The following is a 14,094-nucleotide window of genomic DNA, read 5'->3' as shown; positions in this document are numbered from 1 at the left end:
TTTGGCTTGTGTTATGTCATGTGTGTAGTTAGGATTCCTAGGGAGCATTAACGTTAAGGTTTGCATCTCTTGGGTCGGGAATTTTGGTTTTTCAAGAAGTGAAAGTTTGAGGAAATGTCGTGAGTTGAGGTGTCATTTTCCCCATGAACTTTCCTTGCACCATGCTTCTATTTGTTAATGATGTCTTTTTCTCCTGTTGAAATGCTGATGTTCCCTTGCTATGTTTACATTTGAAAGTCAAGTGTACTACGTGTCCAATGTAGGAAGTGATATGATTGTTTTTAAGTTATGGAATCCTGGCGCATTGTTTACCACTTTCAGGGTGTGATTAGCCTGCATTGCAGAGATGCCAAAAGTGTTGTGTGGGGCCTAACTTGTTCAAAGACTTTCCTCAAGTCGTACACCTTGTTTTGTGGTTATGCTTTTTTTTCTTTTGGTTAAAAGGTACTATGTTAGCTTCTGTGCACGGAGGTTGCAAAAGAAGCCAAGGGAGTTCTTAGATGAAGGTGTTAGTGGATGAGTAGCCGTGCCCTGTCCACTGTGGAAAAATTGGAAATTGGCCTTTTGAATGTGCAAGGTAGCTCGGAAAATATTTTACTGGTCCTTCTGTTTGGCCTTAGGCTTGATTTGCAATGAGCATGGGAGAGGACATATATATATATATATATATATATATATATATATATATTATGCCACATCTACCAGGATACAAGTGAGGTGTTATATGCCAGATATCTTTATCAAGGGAAAAGTTTAGGTTGTTAAATGTTTGAATGGATTGAAAACCACTTAATAGTTTTGTGTGCTATAAACAATGCTGTTCTTTATGGACTGAGGGCCTTTTAAAGGATTTTTGTCTTCTTTAAGTTAACCGATTCTGGTTTTGAGGGTTGAAATGATTTTACAGCATCAGGAGTCTTTTTTTCTGCTCCACAAACTATTGTCCATGATTTCAGGAGACTGTAGAGGCAAAAAAGAAGAAGAAGAAAAAAAAGAAAGCTAGCCCTGTTGAGGAGGCTGTTCAAATTAATGCTGTGTCGAATGGAGTGACGGAAAGTGCAACCACTCTTGAAGATGACGAGGATGATTTGGAAGCTGGGGATGCAACTGCAGGTACAGTGATTTGTATTGTCGGACAAGTAACTCAATTGATAGGCTTCATTGAGAGAGACTTCCAATTTCTAGACTTGTTTTTAAAAATACACTGCAGTTTAGCACCTCTACTGTATGTATTTTGTGAGGATCATCTTTATGTCCCTTTGTTTTACCAAGTTGACCTTCCAAGAAGAAGGATGCTTCTCTCTTATAACACCCTTTAGTTATGTATTAATAACCTTTTTGAAAAGGCATTGCAAGCATGGCACCCATACAAGTGTATAAAAATCTTCACAAAACAGCTTCTTTGTGCAGGAAGTTGACATTAATTTACCAAGCAAAAGGTAAGCTTTGTACAGGCCTAGGACTAATCAAGGATATTCCAAAAGGACTAGAATACATTCAATTTCTTCATGGTAGATATAACCGGCTTGTACACAGTAAAGGGTGGTACAAAATCTACAACCTGTTAATTACACACATAGTACTGATGGAAAAGAGAGAGACTCAACACTTGCGTCCAGCAACTAGAATGTCACTGCGCACACGAAACTGACACCTTGTAGGCCCCAAAAATTGGCGCCCCTTTCGGTATTTCTTTATTCAATCTAAGGTAGACGATCCGAGCACTTACTACAAGCTTTCATAAAGCTGTCCAAACCCGACGAGGGCTGAAAACGCAGGTTTACGACCTGATTTTGGCAGCATAACGGCGCAAAAACCCTTGTAGGTCAAAAGTACCTGTCTAGGACGGATTCTGGTATGCTGACACAGAAATTCAGCGTGCTGTAATTCTTTGTTTTTCACTGCCGGGTGCCCAAAAGCTTGTACACGCATCCTAAGGCTCTCACGAGGCTCCCTTGGTGTTCCCTTGCAGTTTAGGTGCGAAACCCTAAACCTGCAGAAAAACACAGTAGGCTGTAATTCCCTGTTTTGGATTGTTTTTAGCGGAGTGAACACGCCTATGTGTGTCCCAAGGGCTCCCGCATGCAATGGGACAGTTCCCCTGTGAATTGGACGAGTTTTCACGCGATGGAACTGTGCGTACGTATGGGGGATTAGCAATTAGCTAATCTGGTTCCTGTTCAGAAGGCTCTTGCCTTAGCAAACGCGCATAAACCCCCAGAACTGTACATATTCATCTGAGTAGCCCAACTAGTGGGGTGTTACCATATGTGCCAAAGGGGAGAGAGAGATGCACGAGAGCAAGTCATCGCGCTACATGAGACAGAGGAGAAGGCAAGCTTTCCATTAAAGCTGTAGACTTGCACCCACTACTCATACAAACACTGTAAGTCACTTAATGGCAAAAATCAGCCTCCTCTCTCAAATTGGGCACCCCCTCTTAATGCTGGAAGTGGTAAAGTCATTTGGAGCCGCCATGTGTGCAGTTTGCCCCTTTTGAGTTAATTCTCTAGTTCCCACTGACTTATAAAGTTATAGGTGACTTGCCGAGTGGCCCAAATTCCATCTGGTGCACACAAACTTCCATACTCATCAGAATTCAGTGCTAATTGGCCCGACCAGTCCCAGACTAAGCGACCTAGATTCTCGATGTGAGAAACCCGTTGGCCATAGTCGTTTCACACTGGCCATGTAATGTCCACTTGCACCTTTTCAAAGGTTCCGGGGGAAAGCAAGTAAAAATAAGATAAATAAAAATATGTAGTACATATTTAAAGAAAGCAACAAGAAAAATACACCTTTTGGTGATAGTAGATAATTCTAAAGCGCTCGAAAAAAAACCCTCGTACAAATTTGCTAAATTTTATATGACATCAAACATACGACATCTCGATTTGTGCTGTTTAAATATTGATAAGAGCCTTCTCTTGTGCACCCTGTCCTCAACTACAAGATGGCATCATTATGTGGAAGATGTGCCTACTGTTTTGAAGGTGCCTCAAGCTTACTGCTATGTAGAGGACAACCTTCATTCACTAGATTATTAATATTCTAGTTAAGGGCTTGGACATGTTACTGATTTGACCAATCCATTCAATGGCAAAACTGCTTGTAAACCAACATTTAAGTTCTATTTCAAAGAGGGTCATGTGAGGTGCTTAAATGATTCAAGTAACAAGGCCCATGCGTAGGCTGACAAAGTGGATGTCATTAACTCAAGGAGCATCTCATGTGCAAAATGGGGTTTATGAAGGTTCGTTAGGGGCACAAACTTGTTCGTCAAAAAGTTGTGTATTTGCATGTGTTTATTGAAGTCAAAAAGTGTTTGATACCGAAAAGTTAATCATCCAGAGGATGGGCAACCATTAGGGGAGGAGGCCCATTTAATGTGCCAATTTTATCATCAAGGCGCATGAAGATGCTACAACAATATGGTTGTTCATGACTCATCATAGGATGGGTGGCTCGAGCATCCTGGAGGGAATATTTATAACCGACCAATACACAGTAGAGGGTGGTACTAATTCAATTACTTGTTACTTTCACACAGAGGATTGAGAAGAAGAGAGAACTCAAATGCGTCCATCAACTACATTGTCACTGCGTACACGAAGACCAACACCTTGTGGGTCCCAAAGACCCTTTCGGTATTTTTTAATTCAATTGAAAACAAATGATCCGAACACTTAATTTAAACTCGCACCAAGCTGTCCAAACCTGTCAAGGGTTGAAATTGCAGGTTTTTGAACCAATTTCGGGAGCACAAGGGCACCAAAATCTCTCTAGGTCAAAAGTACGAGTCTAAGATGGATTGCCATGTATTTCATCATGCTGTAATTCACTGTTTTGGTCATTGACACCAAACTCTTGTATAACCACCCTAAGGCTTTCCCGAAGCTTCCCAGGTGTTATTTTGCAGTTTAAGTACGAAATCCTAAACTTGCAAATCAACGCTGCAAGCCCACCAAGCTGTCCAAACCTGACAAGGGCTGAAATTGCAGGTTTTCGAACCAATTTCGGCAGCACAACGGCACCAAAATCTCTCTAGGTTAAAAGTACAAGTCTAAGATGGATTTCCTTGCATTTTAGAAGCTTTCCGATGAGCTGTAAGTAAATTTCATCATGCTATAATTCACTGTTTTGGTCACTGACACCAAACTTTTGTATAACGACCCCAAGGCTTTCCCAAAGCTTCCCAGGAGTTATTTTGTAGTTTAAGTACGAAATCCTAAACTTCAAAATAAACGCTGAAAGCTGAAATTCTCTGTTGGGTCATTTTGAGTGAAGCAAACACGTCTATGAGTGTCTCAGGAGCTCCCACATGCAATGGGACACTTCCCTTTTGATTTGGATGAGTTTTCATGCGAGAAAACTCTCTTGTTTTGCAATCTTTCGTGATGGAATCGTGCATGCCTGCGGAGTTTTAGCAATTAGCTAATGTGGTTCTTGTTGAGAAGGCTCTTGCCTTGGAAAATGCGCATAAAATCCACAAGATACTAGAGTCATTTGAGGAGCCTAATTAGTGCGGCATTACCATAAGTGTAAGGGGGGGTCCACGAGAGCAGAATCATTGCGCTACATGAGATAAGGGAGAAGGAAAGCTTTCCATTTAAGCTGTGAACTTGAAAATCCACTCACAGAAATGACATGTGTCCACTATGCCCCTTATGGTTTAGTTTTCTAACCCCTCCGAACTTATAAAGTTATCAGTGACTTGCCGCGTGGCCCAAATTCCATTTAGGCGCACACATGCTTCCATACTCATCAAAATTTAGTGCTAACTAGCCCCATCAGTCATCAATTGATCGACTGATGTGAGAAACTTGTTTGGCTGCAGCCGTTTCACACTGGCCATGCAATGTCCACTTGCATGGGTTTTGGGGGGAGAGAAGCAAAATAAATTAAACAAAAATATGTTAATACATATTTAGAGAAGGCAACTAGAAAAAGATACCTCCTAGTGACATACCCAACCCTTGAAATACTGCAAGCGAAGCGCTTTGTAGTGTGCAACGGAAGTGAATGATGGTGTACGGATCAAGATGAGTGATGAGTGGGTGCTCAAGGTTCCTTTACTGACGGGAAGGGAGAGCCTTCCTTGACTTAATGAGAGAATGTGCAATGACCAAAACAAGAGAGTGGATTGCTATCTGTAGTGAGAGTGCAAGAGAGTGCTAGAGAGAGAGAGAGAAGAGACGACATCAAATGGGGTTCCAAACCCCCCTCCAAGGGCCCCCCTCTCTATTGCTAGAGAGGTATTTGCTTTAGATTGCACAAAGTCTAGTACAATGCTTCTAGATGCTGTGGTACTTGACGACCACGACTACGACGACGATGACGTTGTCAAAGGGCTGAAATCTGAAAACGCTGTGTGTTTTGTTGGAGGTCAGCAAGTGCGGCGGTTCTACGGGGCTGATCTGCAACCGCCAATGCAAGCAAGGCTGAGGATGCAAAAACGGTGGCTATCTGAGGTCGAATCTGCAAAAACGCTGGCTGTTTATGGCTGAAAACTGAGTGCTTGAAGATTTGCAACAATTGGTGAATTGCGGTGAGGATTTGCGAACTGACGGGTGAGGTACGGCAAGGCTGAGGGATGATCGGAAAACGCAGGTCTTGCTGATACAAAACGCTAGGCTGGGTTCCGGAGAAAAACGTCGGAGATGCCTGAGGTAGTGCCAGTCTGCTGCGGCCTGCCTCCTTGTGTCTCTGCCTTCTTCTGCTCGCTACTGGCGCCCTGGGTTCCTCTTTATAGCTCCCAAGAGATGGGTCGAGCAGCCTACTCCTTGCTCCCACGATTTGGATTAATTAATAAAGTCACTTATTATCCAAATGACTTTATAAAGGGTGTTCACGTGCAACTGCAAACTGTGTCATGCGGTTGAAAATGCTCATGATGCTAATGATCCTGGGTTGTGCAATCAGATTGTATGCAACTACTCTTAAGTGCTTGGACATGCACAGCTTGCGTACAGGCTGACGAGGTGCTAGAACACTTCCTAGGCAACCTAAACCCTAGAAGTAAGAATAGCTTGTCCACATGCACATAGGGTAAGATGTGCACGTGACATCCCCCCCTTTTCAAGGTGAGGTACTAGTACCGAGCTGTATGGCATCTGTAGAGCCCGCCAACAACTCCTGGGATCCTGCGAAACGCTCCTCGCCGGACCACTCTGCTGCGTGGGTCAAGTGATACTTGAACTTCATGAAAGTCTGCAATGCTTGCTTCTTTGGGCCGCGGTGAAAACGACACAGAATGACTTGCTGCAGCACCAATGCTCTAACTTTGTCTATGGTCGCGGTTTCACCTTCTTCAAGAATCTCCGCTGAGGAATAGCCGTGAAACCACTTGAAACACAAAACCATAACCATATCGAGTGACGGGAAAAAGACTATTTTTCCTAAATGATTGTGCATGCAATGCAAATGAACAATGTGATGGAGTGTCAAACTGTTCACCCAAATACATGCCAAAGGTGAGATCGAAACTTGACTTGTCGTCCTAAACCTATCGACTGTGGCAAATCACAACGGAAATACTTTTTTGTGACTGTGTCATGCCAAGGAATGAACATGCCAAAGCGATTGACAAAATGGATAGTCGTGAGACATTGTGAATTCCTTGAAAGCAAATTTTCTATCTTTTCGAGATTAATTTGCATACGTCCGTGCTCATCCTTGAGTGAATCACGTGCATCGTGCAATACAGCATGCCTGTGAAAAGGGAACGCATAAAGATGGTGATGAAAATACAAGAGACCGTTACGAATGAGAAATTCGGACAATGCGTACTGACTGTGGGACTGTGTATTGAGAGAAACAATTATACTACGTGTTTTATCCTCTTTCGAATCATGAGAGTGAGAGACTTGTGGCAAAGACGGAATGTTCTTGTCACAACGAAGGACCACGGGAGGTGCTCCTTTAACTGCGAGAGTGAGAGCGTTCTCTTTTCAACTAACTTGCGGATTATGACCTTTAAACCACTTAATGCCAAAAATCAAATCACATCCTTTGAGAGGAGAAACTACGAAATGACGACAAAACTGACCTTTTGTACTAACATTGTCACATCAGGACATTCATGCGTGAGCGAAGAGTGCATGCCAGGAGCAAATTAGAGATCTCAATGGGATCTATGGGGAGAGCTTCTAAACATGCGCTCTTGACGAGAGAGTCACTAATCACATCATGCATACTACCCGAATCAAACAAGATCACAATGCGTGTACTATTCACATGACCATAACACAACATGAGAGACTCATCTACTTGATCACGAGAAACTTCAGACACATTAGCGTTCTCACTGAGTGCATTCAAATAGTATGTTGATTTTGTGGGTTCTTTAGGGTCCACGGGAGGAGCTCCTTTGACTGTGTGAGAGAGTGTTTTCTTTCCGATCAATGCATGGATTATAACCTTTAAACCACTTAATGCCAAAAATCAAATCACATCCTTTGAGAGGAGAAACCACAAATCTACGACGAAAACCGACATTTTAAACTAACACTGTCACATGAGGACATTCATGCGTGAAGGAAGAGTGCATGCTAGGAGCAAAACCAGAGATTACAATGGGATCTATCAGAAGAGCTTCTACATGTGTGCTCTTCACAAGAGAGTCACTTATCACGTCATGCATGCTACCCGAATCAAACAAGATCACAATGCGTGTACTATTCACATGACCATAACACTGCATGAGAGACTCATCTACATGATCATGAGAAACTTCAGACACATTAGTGTTCTCATTGAGTGCATTCACAGATGATGCAGATTCTATGGGTTCTTGTGTGAGTTCTTTAGGTGCTTCCTTAGGACAATCTCGTTCAATGTGACCTTTAGTGTGACACTTAAAACATCTTTTGTCGTGTGTATATTCGGCTCGTTCTTTAAGAGTTAACGTACCTCCTACGATTCCTTGAGCAGATTTTTCATTAGGTGTCAACTTAGGGGTGTCCTGTGTTTTAACCTTTCCTTTATCATCATTGTGAGAATTATGTGCTTCAAGTGTAGAAGAAGAATTACCGTCATGCTTACCAATGGTCTTACCGTGCTTCCCATTCGGTTGTTCTTTGAGAAGTACTCGACTTGTTCTCCTTTGGCTTGCCTTTGTTGTGCTTCATTTCTTGTGCTAAGGCGATTCTGACAACATCATTATAGTCCTTAGGGCTGAAAGCTTGCACATTAAACTTGATGTACTCGTTTAATCCAAAGAGAAAAGCCTCCTAGCGATCCTCATCCGACTTACGCAATTGAACGCCAATCTGCCAAACACGGTTAGAAAAAGACATAACAAGGGATCCATTTTGCTTAAGACCACGTCAATCTTCTTTTAACCAATCTAGGTAATGCGGTGGCATGAAGCGAGCCTTGACCTTGTCTTGGAAGTTGCTCCAACTGCCTTCCTTGGCATGCTCAAGATGCTCAACCAACTGTGACTCCTGCCAAGCTTGATACCAATTAATGGCATCACTTGCTAGATACATGGCAGCAGTCAACACTTTATTGTTGCTGGGTTTCTTGTTAGTCGCAAAGTAAGTATTAAATTGATGCAACCAAGAATGAATCACAGATGCATCCATCTTACCATCATACTTACTAAACGTCATCTTCTCAGTGAGTGGATTGTTTGAATTTTCGCCTCTACTTGTGCTATGGGATGACTTGCCGACCTCCTTGAGTGGCTCGGTCTGCGAGGAGAGTACTTGTAGGACCGACTTCTGCATGCGTTGATCTCTCTGCACCTCTCGCTCTAACTCTATAGCCGCTCGCTTCTCTTCGGCCGCTATGCATTGAGCCTCGCGTGCTTGCTGACACTTGAGCTTCATAGCTGCCCTTCTTTCTCCACGATCTTGATATGGCGGCACGTTGAGCCTCTTGTTGTAGCATCATCTCCATCACTATCTTGACTAAAGCCTCCATAGGGTTTGGTGCAATCCGTGGCGAAGTTGGGAATGGGTGAGGATCAGGGAACAATTCTCTTGGTATAGAAACTTCCTCTTCTCCAACTCCACTCTCATCACCTTCACGCAAAGTACCCATTCCGCTTCAGGTGATGGCCATGCACTGAGTTCTTGGGGTTCTTGGGTTCTTGGTACTCGGGGTTCTTTGGGTTCTTGAGTACTTGGGGTTCTTGAGTAGTCGGGATTCTTGGCTTGCAACCTGTGTTTAAGAAGGCTTTGCTCTTATCCAAGCTCAACTCCTTCCTGCGGGTGTACTTCTTGGCGGCCTTGCGCTCACACCAAGCTTGCTTTTCCCACCTCACGTCGATTGGCCTGCCGCTAAGTGCAAGGTCTACTCTCAATGAGTGGAAAAGAGGAACCAGGGGAGGTTGGACAAGCCCTTCTTTCTTGGGTTACCTGCCACTCTTCAAAAACACAGATTAGGGATCGACACGCCCAAGTGGTCTTTGGTTACATGCGACCACAATAAGCAAAATAAAAAATAAAAAATTCTTGTGGCTCTTTCCTTGAGTGATGATACCGAACACTGCCAAAGAGATCTGATACCAATGTAGTGTGCAACGGATGTGAATGACGGTGTATGGCTCAAGATGAGTGATCAATGGGTGCTCAAGGTTCCTTTACTGACGGGAAAGGAGAGCCTTCCTGGACTTAATGAGAGAATGTGCAATGACCAAACACGAGAGTGGAATGCAAACTGTGAATGGAGTGCAAGAGAGTGCTAGAGAGAGAGAGAGAGAGAGAGAGAGAGAGAGAGAGAGAGAGAGAGAGAAGAGAAGACACCAGATGGGGTCCCAAACCTTCCCTCTCTATTGCTAGAGAGGTATTTGCTTTAGACTGCACAAAGTCTTGTATAGTGCTTCTAGATGCTGTGGTACTTGACGACGATGTTGTCGAAGGGCTGAAATTTGAAAACGCTATGTGTTTTGCTGGAGATCAGCAACTGTGGCGGTTCTACGGGGCTTATCTGCAACCGCCAATGCAAGGCTGAGGATGCAAAGCCGCTGGCTATCTGAGGCTGAATCTGCAAAAACGCTGGCTGTTTATGGCTGAAAACTGAGTGCTGGCAGATCTGCAACAATCGGTGAATTGCGGCGAGGATTTGTGACGCGAGGGGTGAGGTACGACGAGGTTGAGGGTTGATCTGAAAATGCTGGTCTAATGGGCTGAAAATACAGGTCTTGCTGATGCAAAACACTAGGCTGGGTTTTGGAGAAAAACATTGGAGATGCCTGAGGTGCTGCCGGTCTGCTGGGTGCCTGCCTCCTTGTGTCTTTGCCTTCTTCTGCTCTCTACTGGTGCCCTGGGTTCCCCTTTATAGCTCCCAAGAGATGGGTCGAGCAGCCTCCTTCTTGCTCCCACGATTTGGATTAATTAATAAAGTCACTTATTATCAAATGACTTTATAAGGGGTGTTCACATGCAACTGCAAACTGTGTCATGCGGTTGAAATTGCTCATGATGCTAATGATCTTGGGTTGTGCAATTAGAGGGTATGCAACTACTCAAGTGCCTGGACATGCACGGCCTTCGTACAGGCTCACAAGGGTGCTATAACACTTCCTAGGCTACCTAAACCCTAGAAGTAGGAACAACTTGTCCACATGCACATACGGTTAGATGTGCACATGACACGCTTGCATGGCAATAAAACATGCTTATATCTCTTGCTATCACATATACTCCTCTATGATGGGAGTCAAAGATATACATGCTTCTGGAAATGTAGCGTTGGACAATTAAACAATCCCACCAACCTTGCTACCACACATATATCAAACATAGAAGTCTTCTGGTGTACTCTCAAGTCTGTCTTCTGCACTCAAATTCTGTATGGAAAGAGTAGATAACAATTGCTTAACTACTCCTTTGAGCATCATGAACCATGCTCTCACTATGCTCCATAGAGCTAAAATCAAGTCTATTCATTTGAAAGGCTTCAAGATATAGTTGCAATAATTGAGGTGAATCAATTGAGTCAAATTCTTGGCTCTCTCGATCGACAAACATCTTTCAAGGATTTTGCGCCCACGTGTTCACTTTGAGTACGACTCGAGTCATTGTTGTCATCCTCCTACTCCTAGCTCTAGTTCCAGTGAGGAAGAAAGGCGGAAGTAGAGGAAGCAAAAATACCGGAAAAGCAAATAAAAATAGGACCACAAGAAATCACGTGGTTCAGACACAGATACTCCTTCTGACAACTTTGTTGATGATTGATGACTTACACCTTTAGGAACCACTTTTGGCAAGAAGAGGAATCACTTGATTGGGGAATCGAAGTAGGACAACTTGGAACAGAGAAAGGACAAGAAAGAACGCTGGTCAAAGTGTCAAGTTTGACAACTTTTCGGGCCACAAGGATACTCGCAAGGTTTTGTCTTTTATTCAATAGTTCCTCACCACTTTCTTAGGAGGCAACTTTATTGAAGCGTGCAAGGTTCAAAAGGTCCTGACTTTTATTCATTAGTTCCTCACCGCTTTCTTAGGAGGCAACTTTACTGAAGCTTGCAAGGTTCAAAAGGCGGCATCCCACCTCAAAGAGAATGTATATACATAGTGGTCTATGCTTTTACTACATGGAAAAGCGCCACAAAAGTGAGTCAAGATCAAAAGGTTGTGTTTGTCTATATGATGGACTCCCCAGTTTGAGGCGAATGTTTTGACGTCATGGAACCACCCGAGAATAAACAAGAAAGATACCCTTTCTACCTGTAGTTAGGGATAATGGAATACTCTCCTATCGTTTGCTTCAGCCCTCTCTGGTAGAGGTGGTTGTGGCCCTATGGGCAGTTCTATTAACTAATGGAAGGATCTTTTTTGTGGGGAAAAAAAGAATATAGTGGCATGTGCATTGTCTCGCAAGCAACATATATCCGTTGCATCATCAGGAATTTCATACAATGCGGGAGCAATATGCTATAGATCCGGATTCTGGTAAGATCTTGACAGGGTAGAGAGTGGGGATACAATTAAAGGATACTCTCTTTAGGAAGGGTTTTCGATGTCAAAGACAATGTTGTGTGATGCATAGTTTGAGGTAGAAGGTGTTGATGGAATGTCACAATCCTCCTTTTGTTCGGCACAAAGGCGATACTTAAGAGGTGTTGAGCAACACTTCTATTGGCCACGTGCTCAAGAAGGATGTGGATGAGTTTGTGCGTACTTGTTTACCATGTTAGAAAGTAAAGTATGATAGACACAAAGTGACAAGACTCCTTCAACCCTAACTGATTCCAAATTGACTATGGGAGAGTATATAACCAGGAGGCGTATTTTTGTTGTTGCCTTCTCTAAATATGTATTACATATTTTATTTACTTGATTTTCCCCAGAACCCTAGAAAAGGTGCAAGTGGACATTGCATGGCTAGTGTGAAACGGCTGCAACCAAACGGGATTCTCACATGGAGAATCTAGGTCGGGCAGTCGGTGATTGAATCTGGGTATGGAAGCATGTGTGCGCCTACATAGAATTTGGGCCACTCTGCAAGTCACTGACAACTTTATAAGTTGGGAGCGGTTAGGAAACTGAACCAAAAGGGCCGTATTGGACACATGTCAGTAAGAGATTAACCTGCTGGTCAGCACACACTCTAGAAGGTCTCTTCCCAATTGAGGGCTCCCGAATATGAGAGTGGATGCTGCTTTTTCATTTGTGAGTGGATTTTCTGGTTCACAGCTTTAATGGAAAGCTTGCCTTTTCCTTTGTCTCATGTAGTGTGATGATTCCGCTCTCGTGCATCTCTCCCCCCCTTACACATATCGTAATGCCCCACTAGTTGGCCTCCTCAAATGATTGTGTACAGTTTTGTGGTTTTATGCGCGTTTGCCAAGGCAAGAGCCTTCTGAACAAAAATCAAATTAGCTAATTGCTAATCCCCCTTAGTTACTCACAGTTCCATCGTGACAGATTGTGAAATAGGAGAGTTTTCTCGTGTGAAAACTTGTCCAAATCAAAGGGGAAGTATCCCATTGCGCACGGAAGCTCTTAAGACACTCATAGACGTGTTTGCTCTGCTTGAAAAAATCCAAAACATAGAATTTTAGCTTGTTGCGCTTATTTGCAGCTTTAGGGTTTCGCACCTAAAGTGCAAGATAACACTTGGAAATCTTCGGGGAAGCCTTAGGGTGTTTATACAGGAGTTTTGGGCACCTGTCAGTGACCAAAACAGGAAATTACAGCTACTTATAACTCACCGGGAAGCTTCTAAAACGCAAGGGAATGCGTCCTACACTTGTACTTTTGACCTACATAGATTTTGGCTCCATTATGTTTTCGAGATGGGGTCGAAAACCTGCAATTTCTACCCTTGACAAGCTTGGACAACCTGGTGAGAGTTTGGTCTAAGTGTTGGGGTCATTTGTTTTCTACTGAATAAAGAAATAGCCAAAGGGGGGGCTAGTCTTTGGGGCCTCCAGGGTGTCGGTCTTAGATTCTAGTTGCTGGACGCATTTGTGTTCTCTCTTCTTCTCAATCCTCTGTGTGAAATTAATAGGTAATTGAATTAGTACCATCCTCTATTGTGTACTGGCCGGTTATAGAGTATAGCAATGGACTTCGTCTTTGATCTTTCCAAGATTCAGAGTGGGCATGATGATGTTTGGACTATTGTGGATAGTGTAACCGATTGGTCTACAACACAAGCAATAATGGACAAGAAGAATTGAATCTTCAGCCCAGTGGAACTCTATGAATCTATTATAGAATTAACATATAATAGGTACAAGAGATTTTGAGAGCGAATGATAGAAAGACTGAGAGATAGTGATGGGATGGGGAGAGATGGAGAGGCAGAGTTCCTCTCCTACATAGAACTAGCCCTTGAATAGGCACTTGTTTCAATATTTTTTTATTTTATTAATGATATAATAGTACAAGACTTCTCAAAGATATGGTGCTCTGCTTACGAGAAAACAAATCGGGAGAGAGAGAGTGCAAAAAGACCCATACAATTGACTATTTAGCCCTTTAAATAGATGTGTGCTTTTGTTTAAACATAGCAGATGTGGCATTTGTCTGCACTTTCGTCCACTAACGGATCTTGGAATGGGCGTGTGAAAATGTGGGTTGTTGCTCGTCTACTAGCGTGTGTTTGTGTGCGTGTGCGTGCAGTCGCCCTTGGCTG

General features: G+C 43.2%; 1 protein-coding gene across 1 annotated transcript in view; it reads left to right on the top strand.

The window, feature by feature from the left end:
* Positions 1 to 14,094, top strand: part of LOC147445077 (methionine aminopeptidase 2B-like) — a 104,749-nt gene that overhangs the window by 42,027 nt on the left and 48,628 nt on the right. Inside the window, exon 2 of the mRNA XM_086527566.1 lies at positions 957 to 1,113. Within this exon, the coding sequence (XP_086383692.1) occupies positions 957 to 1,113 (157 nt within the window). The remainder of the gene's footprint in view (positions 1 to 956; positions 1,114 to 14,094) is intronic.

This window comes from Adiantum capillus-veneris, chromosome 13, assembly GCF_014529385.1.
Source record: "Adiantum capillus-veneris isolate H3 chromosome 13, ASM1452938v2, whole genome shotgun sequence".
Classification (NCBI taxonomy): domain Eukaryota; kingdom Viridiplantae; phylum Streptophyta; class Polypodiopsida; order Polypodiales; family Pteridaceae; genus Adiantum; species Adiantum capillus-veneris.
This window is presented reverse-complemented; position numbering and strand designations above follow the sequence as displayed.